At 35.2% G+C, this 17772-nt stretch overlaps 2 protein-coding genes across 3 annotated transcripts; both read right to left on the bottom strand.

The window, feature by feature from the left end:
* Positions 1-2635: 2635 nt before the first annotated feature.
* Positions 2636-3904, bottom strand: LOC132307132 (transcription factor PCL1-like). The gene has a single exon (XM_059804801.1). It carries the CDS (start codon positions 3707-3709, stop codon positions 2786-2788), a length of 924 nt encoding a protein of 307 aa, XP_059660784.1. The 5' UTR covers positions 3710-3904; the 3' UTR covers positions 2636-2785.
* Positions 3905-5939: 2035 nt separating this feature from the next.
* On the bottom strand, positions 5940-16973 carry LOC132307131 (pumilio homolog 2-like). Of its 2 annotated transcripts, XM_059804799.1 has the most exons (9): positions 15694-16964; positions 11866-13454; positions 11635-11776; positions 11441-11548; positions 10718-10930; positions 10527-10637; positions 9651-9845; positions 7148-7322; positions 5940-6468 (listed from the first exon to the last, which is right to left on the bottom strand). In XM_059804799.1, the coding sequence occupies exons 1-9, from the start codon at positions 16327-16329 to the stop codon at positions 6431-6433; spliced, it is 3207 nt and encodes a 1068-aa protein (XP_059660782.1). In that variant the 5' UTR covers positions 16330-16964; the 3' UTR covers positions 5940-6430. The 2 variants fall into 2 exon arrangements, with proteins under 2 accessions (XP_059660782.1, XP_059660783.1); XM_059804800.1 differs by lacking the exons at positions 5940-6468; positions 7148-7322 and adding an exon at positions 8528-9523 and having other exon boundaries at positions 15694-16973.
* Positions 16974-17772: the final 799 nt, after the last annotated feature.

The following is a 17772-nucleotide window of genomic DNA, read 5'->3' as shown; positions in this document are numbered from 1 at the left end:
ATACAAAATAGTACTCCAAAGACATCTCAAAATGAAAACTTGGTATTTTCCCTGGTTTCAGTGAGAATAAATTCAAAATTTTGTAAGTATATAATTCCAGAAAACAAAATTAGTAGGTATAATAGCGAAAAGAAAAATTTTCTAGTGAGGGCAATTATGAAACCTTATTTTAAATTTAAATAATAGAAATAAATATTAGTAAACAATTATGTTATTAAATTTAATAATCCATCATTTTACTATTTCTCTACTATTGATCCAGTGAGCCCATCATAGATAGGTGGTGCCAGAGGTATTTGCCTCCAATGGAGTGAGAAAATTATTATATACTTTGAAAGCATATATATTAATGCAACATGATACAAATATTGTGATAAGGTGAATCTAAAAATAAATAAATAAAAATGATTACCGCATGAATTCGTCAAAATAATAATAATAATATAATAACAATTTATATAAGTCATAATTTTTACTGATTTATTCATATAATCATGAATAAAATCACTAATGTTGAAATTTAGAGATTGATATTTATTATTTTTATTTTTTAAAATATTATATATATTTTGTGATAAGGTGAATCTAAAAATAAATAAATAAAAATTATTACGGCATAAATACGTCAAAATAATAATAATATAATAACAATTCATATAATTCACAATTCTCACTGATTTATCCATATAATCATGAATAAAATCACTAATTTTGAAATTTAGAGATTGATATTTATTATTTTTATTTTTTAAAGTATTATATATATTTTGTGATAAGGTGAATCTAAAAATAAATAAATAAAAATTATTACGGCATAAATAAGTCAAAATAATAATAATATAATAACAATTTATATAATTTATAATTCATAATTCTTACTGATTTATCCATATAATCATGAATAAAATCACTAATTTTAAAATTTAGAGATTGATATTTATTAATTTTATTTTTTAAAATATTATATATATATTTTTAATTAATTTATAATATATTTCAAATTGCATTAACTGTCATTCTTCTAAGAAAAATTATTAAAATGCCATCTATTTTAGAGTGTTCCAAACTTGTCCATCAGAAAATTTCAATTATATATGCATAATGCATTGTAATATATATCTACTTGTTTGTATTCGACTTTCCTCGGCCAGTCATGGCTTCACAGGTGGAGCTTAGTTGTTGTGTTTTTTTTTTTTCCCAAAAGCTGGAGCTTTGTTTAGGTAAGTAACCTTCTTGTTCGAAAGCTGTTTGGAGTTTCATGAATTTAGCAAAGCAATGGTGGTTTTAAAAAACAACTCATCATAACTCATTTCGTTATGATTGATTAATGATGAAAAGTAAGTAAAATCATATTGCTAACATCCATTCGTTATTAGGAAGAACTTTATCGGGATGTTGGATTGTGTAATTGTTTGATTTTTGGGTGCTCGAGGACTGATTATATCTTCATGAAAATGAGTACTCTCTCCGTCTCATCATTAGTTATTCATTTTTTCTTTTTGAGTTGTCCCAAAATACTTGTCCACTTACCAAGATTAAACAACATATTTGACTCTTAAAATTTTTAAAAATTTCAAACTTGATTATATATATATTTAAATTTAAAAAGGTAAGTTTGTAATTTTTAAGGAAACAAAGCAATAATTACATCTACTATCCAGGACATCTAATATGGGGAGAGTACATTAGTACACAAACACTATTATGCTAACAGTTTAAACTGCTGGACTCTTTTGGCAATTGAAGAAGGCAAAAGCAGCTTTATGCCCATGTTGTGAAGATGCAGTATTTATTTGAAACAGGAACAGCTCCTCGCTAGCCTGACTCTCATAGGCTTGTCTCCCCCCAATTTTCAGCGATCAGTAAGAGGCATTCCCCATATAAGCGTTAGCGACTCTTCCCTAAACGATCCATGTTAGCAACTTTTTCCTAAACGTTACCAGCAAAAGGCCTTTTAAGAAGGGTTTGAGGCAACCCCATACCTCTTCTCTCTCTCTATATCTCTACCCAAACTCTCTATTTATTGAGTCTTCACAAAAAGCTTGTTCTTCAATTGCATCCCTAGCGACTACTTCAGAGATCCTCCAATCTCATATAGTAATAGACAAGTCCGAAACAGACTTGCATGTAGAAGCTTGTCAATATAAGCATATCAGCATATGTTTAGATATTACCACACAACTGAAAAATGTCCAGGGACTATTTTAACAATGGGAGAAAGAAACAATTGTACTCATTCTAATTTCAAGACTGTCAAAACACATTTCTGAAGCTTGTTTCATAGAAAATGGTACTTTGTTAGAACACTTCACTTCACTTGTGTTGTTCTAACAGAATACAATAACGTTTGTGACTGCATTGTAACTTCCCATTATGGATGGGGAAGATGCCACTTAAGAGTGAGTTTGGATGCCAAGAACTAACTTCCTTCTTCGATTTCAATTTCAAGACACCAATTGCATGCTACCACACACTAATTACAAGCTTCTGAACATAACATTCAAAGTAAAGTTTTGTTTTCAAAAATAGAGCTGAATAGAAACTTATGTAGCCGGCTCCAAATGGTTGGAATGAACTTTTAATAGAAACTCATGAGTCTCAATTTAGGAAAATCCAAATCCAAGTATTGAGACCATACAAATCAAATCTTGTGCTGTAATGTTAATTTATTATCATTACAAAGATAGATTCATTAAGAATAATTATGATGCAAATGCTAACAATTTAAAGAACTCAATTATAGTAGTTCAAATAGATCCAAAGAAAACTAGCCTCCCTAATGAAGTTATTTGTCATTATGACTAACATGATTATAACCAAACATAGTCCCTGACCAGTCTCTTTGCTGCATATTGAAAGGATGAGACTCAAACCCATGATACTGACCCGGACCCGCTGGATTACCCACCGGCATACCCATATGGCCATAACCATGACCGAAAACCGGCACCGGTACCGGTACCGGCATCGGCATCAACTGTGTCGGCGCATAAGGCATCGGAAAATGCACCGGAACTTGTCCATGTCCACTCCCTCCTCCCGACTCATGTGAGCTCTGCGGCTCCGGCGCCGACGCGAAGAGATGATCGGACGGCGACGGACCCTCATTCGACAACCCCTGCATCCTCTTCAGGTAAAGCCTGTACTTTTGCAGATGACTGGCCACGTTCTCGCGGGTCAAGCCCTCAACATTCATCAATTGCATGATCGTCTTCGGCACCGCGTTTTTTATACCCAGATGGGCCACGACGTCGACGAACCGCTTGTGCAATTGCGGCGTCCACACCAATCGCGGCCGTTTCACGCTGCAATTCTCCGTCCGCAGCGCCGAGTCATCCTCCTCCGCGCCGCCGCTGTCCACCCTCCGAATCTTCCTCGGTTCCGAATTATCGGTCACATCTTCTACAACCAGAGGATCTCTGGCTTCTTCGTCGTTGAGATTGAAATTGGCGGACGAAAACAGTGTCTGAGACTGTCCCCGGAGACTCGATAAGGTGGTCTGGGAGGCTCGATTTACGTCGAGTATGCTCCGGGAGGGTTCCGGGGATATGCTGAAGGCCGACAGGAGCTCCGGCGAGATCAGTTTCTGAGAGAGAGGAGTCAGATCGTCGGCGTTGGGTAAACCCATCTCCCACTCCGACACTCTGTCTTCGTCTCCGGCATCTTCGCCCCCTCTTCCGTATTCACTCATCTGCACTTCTTCACCCATCTTCCAATCTGATTACGAAATTACAAATATAGGGTTTTCTTCAATTTCAGTTCACGTTCGCAAACATTTGCAGAAATTTTCAAGAATTGGTCTGGGTTTGAATCAAAAGTCAGAATTTTAGAGAGAGAGAGAGAGAAGAGACGGTGGTTGCAGATATTTGGTAGATTGAACTTTTGGGGAAAATGAAAATATAATATACATTTTTATTTATATATTAATATATAATTTCGAAGGAAGATAAAGGTTTCAAAAGTGCAATCTCTGGGATTCCAGATAGGTGCTTTCCATTTGACGACGTGGCAGCCTTAGCCAGATATTTTTGATCCCCTAAATATCTATCTCGTTGTGAAGGACACATATAATCTACTTTTACTATTGTCGGTCTAGAATCACAAAATAACCATGTTTTGTGGAACTGTTGTAAATTTCCCAAGTTTACTTCGATTATACCTCTACTTTTAAAATCTGCATAAAACTTTCGCTAGAATTAAAAAATTGCATGAACTAACAAAATTATCTAAAACTCGACTTGTTAAATGAGTTATAAAATGTCAAAGTTAAGTTTACTATTTTTAAAAATAGTAAATAAGTAAATTCATGTCGAGTAAGTAAGGTAATGTATGAATGTATTCGTAATTTGAATTGCTCATATTTGTCTTTATGAGTCAGGTATTGCTCCCATTTGTCTTTGTGAGTCGAGTTTCGAGCCTTCGCACTCTTCTCCCCACTCCACTTAATCAGTTACTACTAATTCCCTATTCCCACTCCACTAATCAGTTACTACTAATTCCTAATACTCTTGCCAATTAGATTAGGTAGATACATTAATTCTCATTTTTTAGAAAATGATTTTTAAAAATTCAGAATTTTTTTTTAAAGAACTATAAAATATAGTTTTTTGAAAATAATTTTTTTATTTTAACTGATTTTTTTTTTTTTAAATAATTGTTATAAATAGTCAGTGGGATAGATTTTTGTATAATTTTTTGATTTTCAAATCTCCAAAAATATAAAACTGAACTAAGTAAGCCTATTGTTTTACTGTTCTTATATATATATATTAATGTTATTTTATTTTTGAAAGTTATTTTAATGTTATTTTAGCACCTCCTTTTTTGTATATTCCCTTTTATTTTTTGCAAAAAGAAAAAAAAAAAAAAAAGACAAAAAAAAAAAAGCCTTTTCACCTCGACTCTTGAGTGACTAAAGGCCAAAAAGTGCAGATATTTTGAGAGTTTTGCAACATGTTAAAGTGTTCAGAAGGACCAATAGAATCAAAGGATGTTGGTTGACAGCTGGGGAGGGTTACGTGCAGTACTGCAGTGTGTCCCAAAAAAATAATTGTGGGGTTAAAGCTGAGAGAAGGGAATGCGGATATTTTTGTCCTTGTTTTGTATGTATGAGATCGTATCAAAGTTATTAGCATTTTCAATTTGAATATTCATTCTAAATAGCATTATTTATATAGATTATCTTTATATAATTTGATAAATAGCTTCTATCAATTTGTGCTAATACGAGTTCATGATCCATCTTTATATCCCATCACCAAGCTATAATTAGAATTTACTAATTCATATTTTGGCAAGCTTCATTTCACCAATATTTAGGTGAATAATTCAAATTTACAAATTCGTATTTTTCGTAATTTTTCCAGAGAAAAGAACAGATTTTTTTCTTTTTATGTTGCATGACAATCAAATCTGCATGGATTCAAATTAATCTTAGATTCAATCCATTAACATCCCAAGGAAAATCCATCACATCCAACACATGTAGAAAATTTCTTTCAGTTTTAACTTGTTCAGGCAATCAATCTCTTTTATCAGCAAAAAATACATTCACAAACTCATTATTGCCCCTATCGGGACTTCAACTTTCAAATCTCAACCTTCTTCTACCTTAAAAAGCAAGGAAAACACCCCTTTTTGCCCCTGTTGGGACAAATCCTAGACCTATTTTAGAAAGCCAAGAAGGCACCCCTTTTTGCCCCTATCGGAACTTAAACCCTCAAACTTCTACTTTAGAAAGCGAGGAAGTAGGTAAATGCAATCAACCTTCACCATGCGTTTCAATGTCTATCACCACTAACGAAGATGCTAAATAGCAGATTGGTCTACAAAGGTCAAGCAAATCGAATCTATCAATCACTGACTATACAACAACAAATTAAGCTTCTATATGGAACAATAAATAAATAAAAATCAACATGGCCAAAACACAAACCAGAAGAGATCAAATTGCATGAATTAAACAACAAAATCCATAAATGGAATATAGACAAGTCGAGAGATCTAAACATTATTACTCGGGCCACTTGAGAAAATTGCCATTGCCGTACATGAAAATTTTCCACCCTCTCACCAAACATAATCGACTCTCCACATGGCAACATTTTTGTACAGTGACATTATAACAAGTACTACCTCAACATTTTTCCATTTTTACATCCTCGAAAACTTGTAATTGTCGTTTTATCTCGTCTGTTGGGGCATCGGGAGTTACCCGACATCTGAGCCGCCTCTTGATTCTATGTATAAACCTTAAACTACACAATGTACAGGTTTCTAATACAAGCAACAACTTTATTTCCAATTAGCTGACACCTATCTTAAAGATAAGTAGACTGCAGCAGCACTAGATACCGGTAGAAGAAAGAAGAAGAGAGGTAGCTCAAACTAGCCTCGGTTAGCTTTACAACTTCTTTCCTTCCTACAGCAACTAAACGGTTTGTGGAGACTGAACAGCCATTCTCCTTTCTGCAAACGATTTAACAATAGGCCATAATTAGAAAGCTATTTGAATATTGAAAGACGCAAAAATCTGCGGCAGGCTATCTGTTCTATTGATGTAATATGAAATATACACATGATTGGTCAGTTAAGTTTAGAACAATCACGAGCACAGTTTTAGCACGTGGACATAAAGTAAGGTGAAGTCAATTGTAGTGGATTTTTGGCAACAATTTTGGGTGTAACAGGACAGCAGCAATCAACAATGTAGGAATTGTAAAATATATATATATACATACACACACAGATATATCATATAACTCTTGAAAGGGTACTCAACAAAAGGGAATAAAAAGCAGAGGAAGCAAATTTAGTATATTATGAATTCATTTGATGGTGACTAGCATCTGAACACTACCCACAAAGACGACTGACTAAAATGAACTACTGTGGCAAATTAATCCATGATCATTCTATTCAATCTTTATCTATTGGATAGCCAAGTTCAAGTTAACCAGGCACAAATAAAATGGTATTCCTTCCTCAATAATCGTGTTGTTACGTAATGTGATTTCCAAAAACAAAGCAGCATAAAAAATTATAATACTAGGGGCCAGGGCAGGGCAGAAGAAAACTGACACGCTGAAAAGCTTAAGTGCAAAAGGAAACCAATGTAGATGAATGAGTGAAGTACAGAGCGAAGTACCTCCAGCAGCAACAAGTTTCTCTACGCGAACAACAATATGCTTCCCATAAGTGTATTTTTTCAGTGCATTTAAATGAACCTTAATTCGCGTTAGGATCAGCTCACGTTGCTGATCATCACAAGTTTCCAGTACCTTTTGTACAACATAATTTGCAAACTGGTCTTTCATCATTGCCTGGATACAAAAAATAAACACGGGAAAGTTGGAAATTAGTATGCATACTTAATTCCTTGCTGTGTGAAAATTAGCCTCGAAGTAGCTCGTACTCAATTATTGAAGGTTAGCTGCTCTCATTCCCCCACTCCCCACCCCAAAAAAATAAAAATAAAAAACACTATCAGATAGCACTAAACGCATGTCCAACCAAATAGGTCTCATTTCAGGACAGTAAAGATTAGCCACATATACAGCCCAAATAGATCATAGATCTTGTGAGTACAACAGGAGATCATCCCTTAAATGTTTCAACATTAAAATATTTTCTTATTGAGGTTGGACAGTGCAATTATCCACCTAAAAATTTATTGTTTAATAAATTCATAACCTCCAGTTGAAGAGCTAACTTGATTTATACTGGATAATGAATAACCACCAGTATTACCTAATGATCAATACTTATTTAACTTACCAAAAAAATATCAGTAATTATTTAGAAAAAAACTGTTAATGTTATACTATTAATTGTTCACGAATTCATACAAAAATATGCATTAATATAGGGAAATGCATGTACAAAAATTCCAAATGCAAAACTAACTATACATAAATGAATGAGATTTTGTTTTTGATCAACAATAACTTCTCACATGTCTTTTGACACTAAAATGTAGGGGTGCAACTTGGGTGGGCCAACCCACCCCAACCCGAGACCAGCCCAGAATTTTTGGGACTTGGGCATTTTGATTCACAAATTGGGTTGGAAATTTTCAAAGCCCAGACGTGGTCGGGTTGGGCTCGACCTGAACCCAACCCAAAACCCAAAATTTTAAAAATCGTCCATATATATTTTTTTCCAGCTTCCAAATCTTTGATATATATGTATCTACATATGTGAAGTGTCTGCATCATTTACTGACGGGCGGAGCCAGGGTTTTAATTCAGGGGGCGTAGTGTAAAAAAATAAAAAAATTCATATGACATATAGGTTCTTGAAATCAAAGGGCAAAGCAGAAAAAAAAATTCATTGCAGAATTACTATGATTTTTGTTAATATTTTCATTGAATAGCGTTGTAAATCTTTGTATTTTGAAAACCATGTATGAAACTCCATAAAATTACAATATTAAATTTAAATAAGAGAAATAGATAAAAAGAATAAGAAGATGGAAAACAAAGTTACATACTACAAGGGGAAAAAAGAAGAATTTTAAGAAGCAGAGAAAAAAAAAAAAGGAAAGAAAAATGAGAGATATTTTAAAGGAAAAAAAAGTTTAGAGTTTAAATGTGGAAAGGAAATTTAACTTCTCTTTTAAGGAAATTAAAGGAATCTAAAAAGTAAAGGAGAAAATTTTTAAAATTAAAAAGTTTAGGGGGGAATTATATAGAATTTTTTTCTTTATATATAAACAATCAAATTAATAATTGAATACTTCAGTCACAATACTAATAGTTTGATGAGGTTAAAAAATATATATATTAATGAATTAAAATTTTCTGGAAAAATTGATATTTCAAACTGGGAAAAAGAAAGATTGCATTAAGGGAAAAAAAATTTCAAACTGTCAGAGCCCAACTATTTTGGAAGAAGGGGGTAGCAACATCGGGCCGGCCCAACCCAACCCGACCTCAGGTTGAGATAGGGTTGGGACCAGTCTGGGTTGGGCCTGCCCAACTTACAGCCCTACTAAAATGTGCAATCCAATGGTGAGTGTACCATACACCAACACTCAGTTTGGAAGAAGGGGGTAGCAAGAAAGGGGTCTTTGGTGGGGTTGGGGAGAACAAAATAGGGAATGGAGAAAGTTCCATTGTTTGTCAGGACTAAAAAGGAATGGGAAAGGGAAAGAAGAGTAGAGTTTTCTTCCAGACCCACCATTTTCTTTCAACTTTAAGTGGACAGAAAAGAGGAGGGGGACTGTGTAAGAAAAAAAAAGGAAACCTTTTCTCGTATATGTTTGTCCTTCAAGCTACATGTTTAAGTTAATACGTAAATTTCTAATTGTAAAATAACATAACTAATAGGTAAATTTATAATGTAAAATAATGTAACATTTGAGATGAATGCATAAGACAGTAAAAGCTATCGCAATAAACATGATTTAAATAAACTCATGATACACACTCAAGAAAAGAAGCAAAACATGATAAACATAGCTCTCCCAGCTCGATTACTCATCTCCGTTGCAAACTAATGCAGGTAATAGTAACACCATGTACTGTAAAAACAAGAAAAGGAAAAAAAGGGAAGTGTTAACAGTACTATCAGTGAAAGGTTGTATCTTGAGGATATTGATGACCATTTCATTTAGTTAGTTACAGAAAACAAATAGAGATATGGCAAACCTGAAGAGGCTCATTTTCATCAGTAGAGCCAAGCATCTCATTTACAAGGAGCTGACGTTCAGTAGCACTGCCAAAAGTTAAACACTTCTCCACAACATTGGATGCAAACTTCTGCTGGCTCATTTGAACTATCTTCCCGGCTAATTCCTTGATTATTACAGAACGCTCATGTGGCTTTCCATGCTCCAGCACATGCTGTCATAAACAAATGCAAAGGATTAACACAAGAAGAAAGCAAAGAGACAGCACAACATGCCTAGGCAAAACAAATACTTCCGCAACCGAAAGCAACAGGAGGGACTCAAATGTTAAATTACTATAATGAAAGATTATGACTGCGTGAGCAACAATTTCTAAATATACCAACCAAATCATCCACAAATTCACAAACACAAATGTTTCAATTGTGCTTCGATACACTTGGTTGATATATGCAAACAGTTATTAATCAGAGACTCGTCAGAGCACTATCCAGGCCCCGGGTTGCCGACTGGCACCATTATTTAATTGAAGATGCCAAGTTGGAAGTTGACATATCCCTCCTTATTTAACATTAGTAACAAGAATAATTTATGTGTGATCGGTCATGTGGTGTGCGTTTGGGTGTGAGGGAGGGTAAGGGTGGTTTAGCGTTCATTGGCCCTCTGAAATTGAGATTGGGATGCAAATCACTGAGCTACAGTTTCAGTTGGTTCTACTACCTGTCCAACTAGCTTGGTGATTTACAATAGTGAGGCATATACTAACTCCTGATGTCATCGAGCAAAGTAACACGATCTCTAAAAAACAAACACATGCACTCACTGAATTTCTTTTCACTTAAGCTTAATATATAAATACCATAACAATCAAAAGGTCCAGGAAAACTTTACAAACCTGAACAACATAATTGCCATATTGATCTTGTGCCAACATACTAACGGATCCTAAAACCTCATCCATCACTTTACTCTGGGTTTTTGGGTCCCCGCAGTGCTCCAGTACTCTCTGCTAATTCGGAAAAAACATCACTACATCTTCCGGAGTCAAAAGCATTAAGAGACAAATAATTCAATAAAAAGGACAACCTGCACAACCCGACATCCGTATGGATGGGTGGAAAGGGTCACAACTTGATCAAAAAATGTTGAGATGATGAATTGAATATGTTCTTCAGGAACACATTCAATACACTTCTGGATGACATGGTTCCCGTTCTGATCACGCACACAGCGTATGACATGACCATCAAGCTCCGTAACCATTTTAATCTTCTGGTCCAAATCAACAACTTCTATTGCCTGAATTGTAAAACAAGTGTTCTTATCAGAATAAGCAGGGTTAATTCATAAAAATATTAAGGATCTTTGATGTCCAGTAATTATTGAATTAGTCTCACTTATTCAAAGTATAGTATCATACTCAATGTAACTGACTATAGTGGCAAGGATGCTGCTTCAAAATCAAGAACTCCAGCAGCCACAAAGACGATTGAAAAATGTCCATTGAAAGAAAACATTTTTCTTTTACCGCTCTACCAAAAACAAAAATCCAAGTTCCTAATTCTGACAGCACAACAACCAATGATGTCTGACAGTTGCAAACTTATTTTGTAATACATTAAAAAGCTTACAGTCAAATCCATACAAATATAAAGTGCCACTTATACATGGTTCAATATTAAATCCATAGATGAAAATGGTAATTTGTTGGTAGCACAGTAACAGATCACAAAAAGAAAGAGATCATATATGACAAAATACAGGATATGTAGTGACACTAAACTGTGGTTTAGTTGCAACTGATGTTACCTTCTGGATCACTCGACAACCATACATTTGAAGGCTAAGTGTAAGCACATTCCCAAAAAGCTTGCCAGCCAATTCCCTTCTCTGAAATGCAATTCCATGCTCAAAGAACTGAAAACAAATACCGCTGTCACTCATTAAATATTCACTAGAAACTGTGCATATCGTTGATACACATGCATATAAAATTTGGGTACCTTCTGGACCACGTAATTACCAAACACATCAGTCATCAAGGTTAGAGCTTGGGGCATAATTTCCTGGAAAACTATGTTTTTTTCCTCTGTTGTGGCTGTTTCAAGCTTTTGTTGAATGAATCGGCTCCCATACTGATCCGCACTGCTCAAATAAGACGATGAATCAAAGATTTAAATATCAGGATTATTCAAACAGTATTTGAGCACAAAAAAATTATGTGCAGCACATACCTGAACTCAACAACATGACCTGCAATTTCTGAAAGTTCAAAACACTTGGTTTTATTGCTCTTAAACTCTTCCAGCAAAGAGGGTGCAAAACTATCATCCACGTTATAACCGGCTTCCAACTGCCAGGATCCCATTCCCATGACACCTCCTGCCAAGTTTCTCATCCCAGAAGGAAATCGCATATTGAGCTCACCATGCCTCATAGGACTACCAGGTCCAGCTGGAGGGTTTGGGATAACAGGACTCACCAAGGGACTTCCTGGATATGACAAGCTAACACCATATGAAGGAGTACCATAGTAACCATGGTTATTAGAAACACTAGATTGAGTGCCCAAGGGAACACCGTACTGGGATTTCTGAGGTGATAGCAAAGTTCCCAGATAAGCTTTCTGAAGTAAATCCATGTATGAATTCCCCAAATAATTCATATCCACAGAGGGATCATTAAGAGCTCCAAACTGTGCCGCAGCATACTCAGCTGTCCTCAAATACTGAAGATACATTGGATCTGCAAAAGGGGCCTGAAGAGCACTCCCTGCCATCTGGTTTCCAATTCTGCTAAGATTCTGTGTCTCTGATGCTACAGCATTTAGATTTGGTCCAGAAGGCAAGCCTCGCCCCAACACCATAGAGTCCATTCCATGGATACCCATAGCTGATGCTTGAGCAACATTTTCATACAAAGGTGGAAAATTGGAAGTGCCAAGATAACTTGCCATTGTGGATTGCATTGCTGGATCTACTGAATACCCATTTAAACTATAGTCTGAAAATGATGAATTCACACCATCCGCATGCTGATAGTGAGGAGAAAAGCCTCCTCCGCCGTTTATAGTTGAAGTAGAAGATCCTTTTAGGTATGAATTATTGGGAGAAACAACAGTTTTACGCAGGTCAACTTGCCTTTCTGGTACCAAGGAAGAGTTACTAAGGTCTGACCGAATCCCATTACTCCTGCTTGAATCAGAGTATGATAGTTTTGCTATCTGTGTAGCAGAAGGTATATGCAAATTCCCATGTTCAGATTTCTTTACGCGTGAATGTTGCTTTATATTATTCTGACCACCTTGAAGACTGAAGAAATAATTTTTGTGATCATCAACTTCACGTTCCATCTGTGGTGGCAAATGGTTTTCTTCACCTATTAAACCATTTGATAGGTTCATACCAGACAAAGCAGTTACCAAATCTGCAGATTCACTCATGGTAGATGAGATGCCATTAAATGAATTTGGACTATTAATGCTTTTCTTTTCTGAAGCACCTAGTCTCTCTCCACCAATAGGAGGAAGGCAAGGACTAGGAGCCCTAGCGACAAGTTGGGGATCAGGAGTGGTGCTCCGAGACAAGGCAGCACCCAAAGCAGCAGCATAAGAATATGATGCAGAAGGACCAACATTTTGGGCAGAGGATGAGTTCTGAACATTTACACCAGCTTGTATAGCATCTGCAGATGCCAATTCGCCTCGTAAATGAGCAAGCTCAGCTTCAGCAGAAGCCAAGGTCATGGTATTTTCATCAAATGCATTACGGCTGGCAGGGCGGGAGGGGTGCCTGGAGACAGATGTTGCACGGCCCAAATCATCCTGCACAGACACTAGTTCTCATTCACAAGGTAAACAATAGAAAGCCTGAAACATGCCACAGTGGACGAAAGCACACAATGTATTCACTTCAACAACCCAAAAAATGCAGTCAATTTCTGCTCCTAGTCTCTTCAACATGTATTAACTGCCACTAACAGCTAGCACTGTCCTAGATCTTCTTAGTACATGTCTAAAAAGCATCCTACTGGGTGCTCATTTTTTTCACTGAATACAGTGAGCTTTGATTTTTTTTAAAATGAACAATCTTTAGAACCTGTCTTCCGTATATTTTCCATTCATCCATACCAAAATCTTTATCACAGGCTAAAGCCATTTTATAAACAAATTCGCACTTGCTCAATATACAGTTATAGAACGCGAAGATTAAAAAAATAAATTCAAAAAGAACTTCCATATAGTTGATCCAAATCAAAGCTCCTAACCAGGGGTGACATCAGAAAATATTTTTCTCCCTTTTTCTTACCTCCTCATTGGGGGCAGGGCAGGGAGTGGGATTGAGAGTTACCTATTCCTTGCTTCTAATTATTAAATAAAATCATGTTCCTTGCTAAAATTATTTTTTAAAAAAAATATTAAAAGAAAACATATCTGCGCTTTTCAAATTAGAAAGAGAAACTCAATTCCTTTAGTGGAGTTACTGGAGTCAAATATCATTTTTGTTTTGTTTTTATTGTTTTTTTAACTTCCTAGCTATATAAGGAAAGCATACTCTTCTCAAGTAAGAAAATTAACTTTTACCCTTTGCCCTTGTTTAAGTTTCTTTCAATGTATTTGTTAATAAAGATCTCAAAATTTAAGATTTGGCAAGTTTTTTTTAACTATTTTCTAAATTAATAGAAATAAAATATTTCATTCAGAAGGAAACTTGGGAAATTTTCACTAAATTCCGTCCATGTTTCTCACCAACTTCACTATAGGAGACCGCTCTAATCTTTTGAGCTTGAATAATATCTTGAGTTCTTAACCCACAATGGCAAGAATTAAAAGTATACAGAAAAGGTAAAATCACTAGAAGACTGTAGGAGTTCTAGCTATGCTTATGCCAGGACACATGAAGACATTTAGGCCCTCCATGTTTCCAGCAATGTGCTATTGGCATGCGCTGTCATTTGGTGAGCTAAAGCACAATTCAACAAGAAAGATAGATATGAAAATGTGCCAACACAACATAAAGATATTTAAATTGGAAAGACTATAAAATTTTCAACTCGTAGAAGCAAAATGAAAAAACTATTAGCTGATGGAATACAACAAGAATTGTAGTTCACTAGTTAACTTTAAACCAACAAATTTTGGGTCCCTTAAATCTAATGTTAGGGAAGGAGTAATTTATTCCCTATAGATGAGTGAGGCTAAACCGCTAAATTGAAATGAGCAAATAATTGTTTAATTGATTGGATTGCTTTCGAATAAGTTGAACAAGTAATCTAGGTCAGTTAATGCACTCAACCGCTTTGCTTCGTGTACTCCAAACAATCGTAAAATACACCCTTGCATTCCCAAAGTATAGCGTAATACGCAAAGCTAAAAACCAAAAAAAGCTGCCGGACTTTTTTATAGCAAAAAGTAAGCTACGGATTATGTTCTCACCAACCAAAGAAAAATACATTCACTAAGAGTTCTAGTTGAGATTATTAAGAGATGTGTCACAAATGCTCATTAAGTATGTAACACATTGCTGTTAGTTGCAGGCTCCATAATGCATCAAAAACTAAACATGGAACAAATAGTCTGACCGACGTTGTACTACACATAATATTCTTTGTTGCCAACGTTGTTCATTACCCAATGTAGTCCATAAAACAAAAATTAACAGATAAGCAAGTTAGCAGAATTAAAAAAGAAAAATAAAAAAATTGAACTTAACAATAAACGACAAATAATGCATTAACACCAAGTAAAGAGGAATCAAAAGCGTCAATCCCTCTTCAAGACACATGTTCAATAGTAGGAATATTAATAAGACAACTCAATGCACACAACATGACACAATACAATACACGTCGAAGACCAATACGGCAGAACGAAAGACATTAGATGACTGAAGCGATTATAATACTCCAATGCACAAGCTATTATCAGCTAGGATTACAGAAAATCTACTACATTTAATGCCACATTCAATTTTGTAAGAGCTATATACTACTTACTAGCAGGTGGATTTAAACACATAAAATAAATACATATGAGAAAACACATAAGTATTTGAGAAAATCACCTGAAATATTTCAGCAAAGCTCTTCTGTTTCCCACCTAGTCCTAACCCAGGCAAGCCAATCAATCCATCACCGCCCCACTCTGCCGAACTACTAACTTTTTCTGATTCACACCCACCCTCTGCTTTTTTCAAATTAAAACCCGGGGGTTTTGAAAATAATGATATTCCTTCACCTCCACTACCATTGCTATTCACTTTTCTTCTATCCCCAATTCCCCCCAATCCCGAATTCTCTCCTTTGAGCCTCTGAGCAAATCGCCAGTCCTCTTTTGAAAGCAAAGGAGGTGGCAACCTAGGGTTTAGATTCACATTCGAGTAATAGTAAGATAAATAAGCAGGATCAGACCTAAGTTCTTCCTCAGACATAAACCCATTACCACTCTTACCACCGGCAAACTCCGAAAACGCACCACTATCACTGACACCGCCACCGTGATTAAACAATCCACCAACAGCACTCAATGAACCCTCAACAGTAGGTGGAGCTGACCCACTCCTATACAAATTCAGCTCCTTTTCGCCATCATCGGCCTCCTGTCGCCGCTGTTCGCGGAGCAACAACCCTATTTCCTTCTCCAATTCATCTCCATACTCGTCACCAACAACCATCTGTCTCCTTCCCATTTCAGACAACATCTTCACAAACTATCTCAATCAATCATTCCACAAAACCAATACCCAAACCCTAAAAAAACCCTAACAAATTACAATAATAATATATATAAAAGAAATCACCCCCAGAGCACCTAAAGGCTAAAACCCATATGGATATATACACACGAACACTAAAAATCACCCATTTAAGTCATAAAAATCCAATCTTTGATCATCAAAACTTCAAAGAAATTCATTTTCCGCATGAAACAACCAAAACATAACAATCAAGAACAAGAGCTTTATCATCCATCAATCGGGAGGTTATAAATAAAAGAGAACATTTTCAGCAGCATCTTCACATTGGATTGAAACCAATGAAAGCAGTGTGAGCTGAAGAGTGTTGTGAGAAAGAGCATACAGAAAAAGAACAGTGAGCTGAAGAGTGTTGTGAGATCAAGAGAAGATGGGGGTGGGGATGTTAGAAGTTGACGGCTGAGATCAATTCTAGTGGGGGGAATTGTTATTACAAAGAACCCCTTTTAGGGTTTTGTTTTGCAACTATTACAGGATTAGATAAAGTAACATATTTTATTTTTTTTAATTTTTTTTTTTGTTTTTTGGGAAAGTGTTAAACGTTGTGAAAGTTAGTAATTTCCTGATTTGTAGGGGGTAATTGAACCATGTGATAATGATAACCAATATTTGTGCCCACAATAATACACTAAAAAAACACACATATGTATATGATATATAATTAGAGAGAGAGAGAAAGAGGAGAGGGGATGATGGGTTTTCTACTCGTGCTGGAAAAGGAAGAATCAGTGGGTACCGCGTAAAGTAAAACACAGTAGATTCGGTGGTCCAGAAGCAAAGCTGGCCTTGTTTCTTGTTAAGGCAATAACGCATGACTGTCTGAATTCATGTTTGGATTTTGTTTCCTACTTGTGACAATTTTTAGGATAGTTAAAGTCTTTTTGGTTTGTCACTCAGTAATATTTGTTTTTAGAAAGTTAAAAGTTAATAATTGTATTTAAATTTTATTTGGTTCAATTTTTAAAGAATTTAATTATAAAAAAATGTCTATTTTCATAAAACTATACAAAATAATTTATAAGCGATTTTCTGTTTTCAAAATTTTTTAGAACGATTTCCTAAGTGACAAATCAAATAAATCCCTAACTTTTTGTCCGGTTACATGTTATATTTATCAAAATTAAAAAAAAAAAATTTATCATATATTATAATTAAATTTTGTGAACACAAACATATATAGATGCACGGTAAATTACTTATTATTCAAAATATATTGAATTGTTTGGGGAGGTTAACACTACACGTAACTAATTTAAGACAATAAATTTGTAAGCCTGTAAATATTTTTTTAAAAATATTTTTTTGTGGTAATTGGCATCAAATTTAAATTTGTATTTGGTATTAAGGGAAAGTTTGTCAAAAAAAAAAAAAGATTTCTTACCTTATATA

Source organism: Cornus florida, unplaced genomic scaffold (assembly GCF_030987335.1).
Source record: "Cornus florida cultivar Cherokee Brave unplaced genomic scaffold, ASM3098733v1 CherokeeBrave_3.0.0_Hap2_Chr05, whole genome shotgun sequence".
Lineage (NCBI taxonomy): Eukaryota > Viridiplantae > Streptophyta > Magnoliopsida > Cornales > Cornaceae > Cornus > Cornus florida.
The sequence above is the reverse complement of the archived record's forward strand: the minus strand, read 5'-3'. Positions and strand labels throughout refer to the sequence as shown.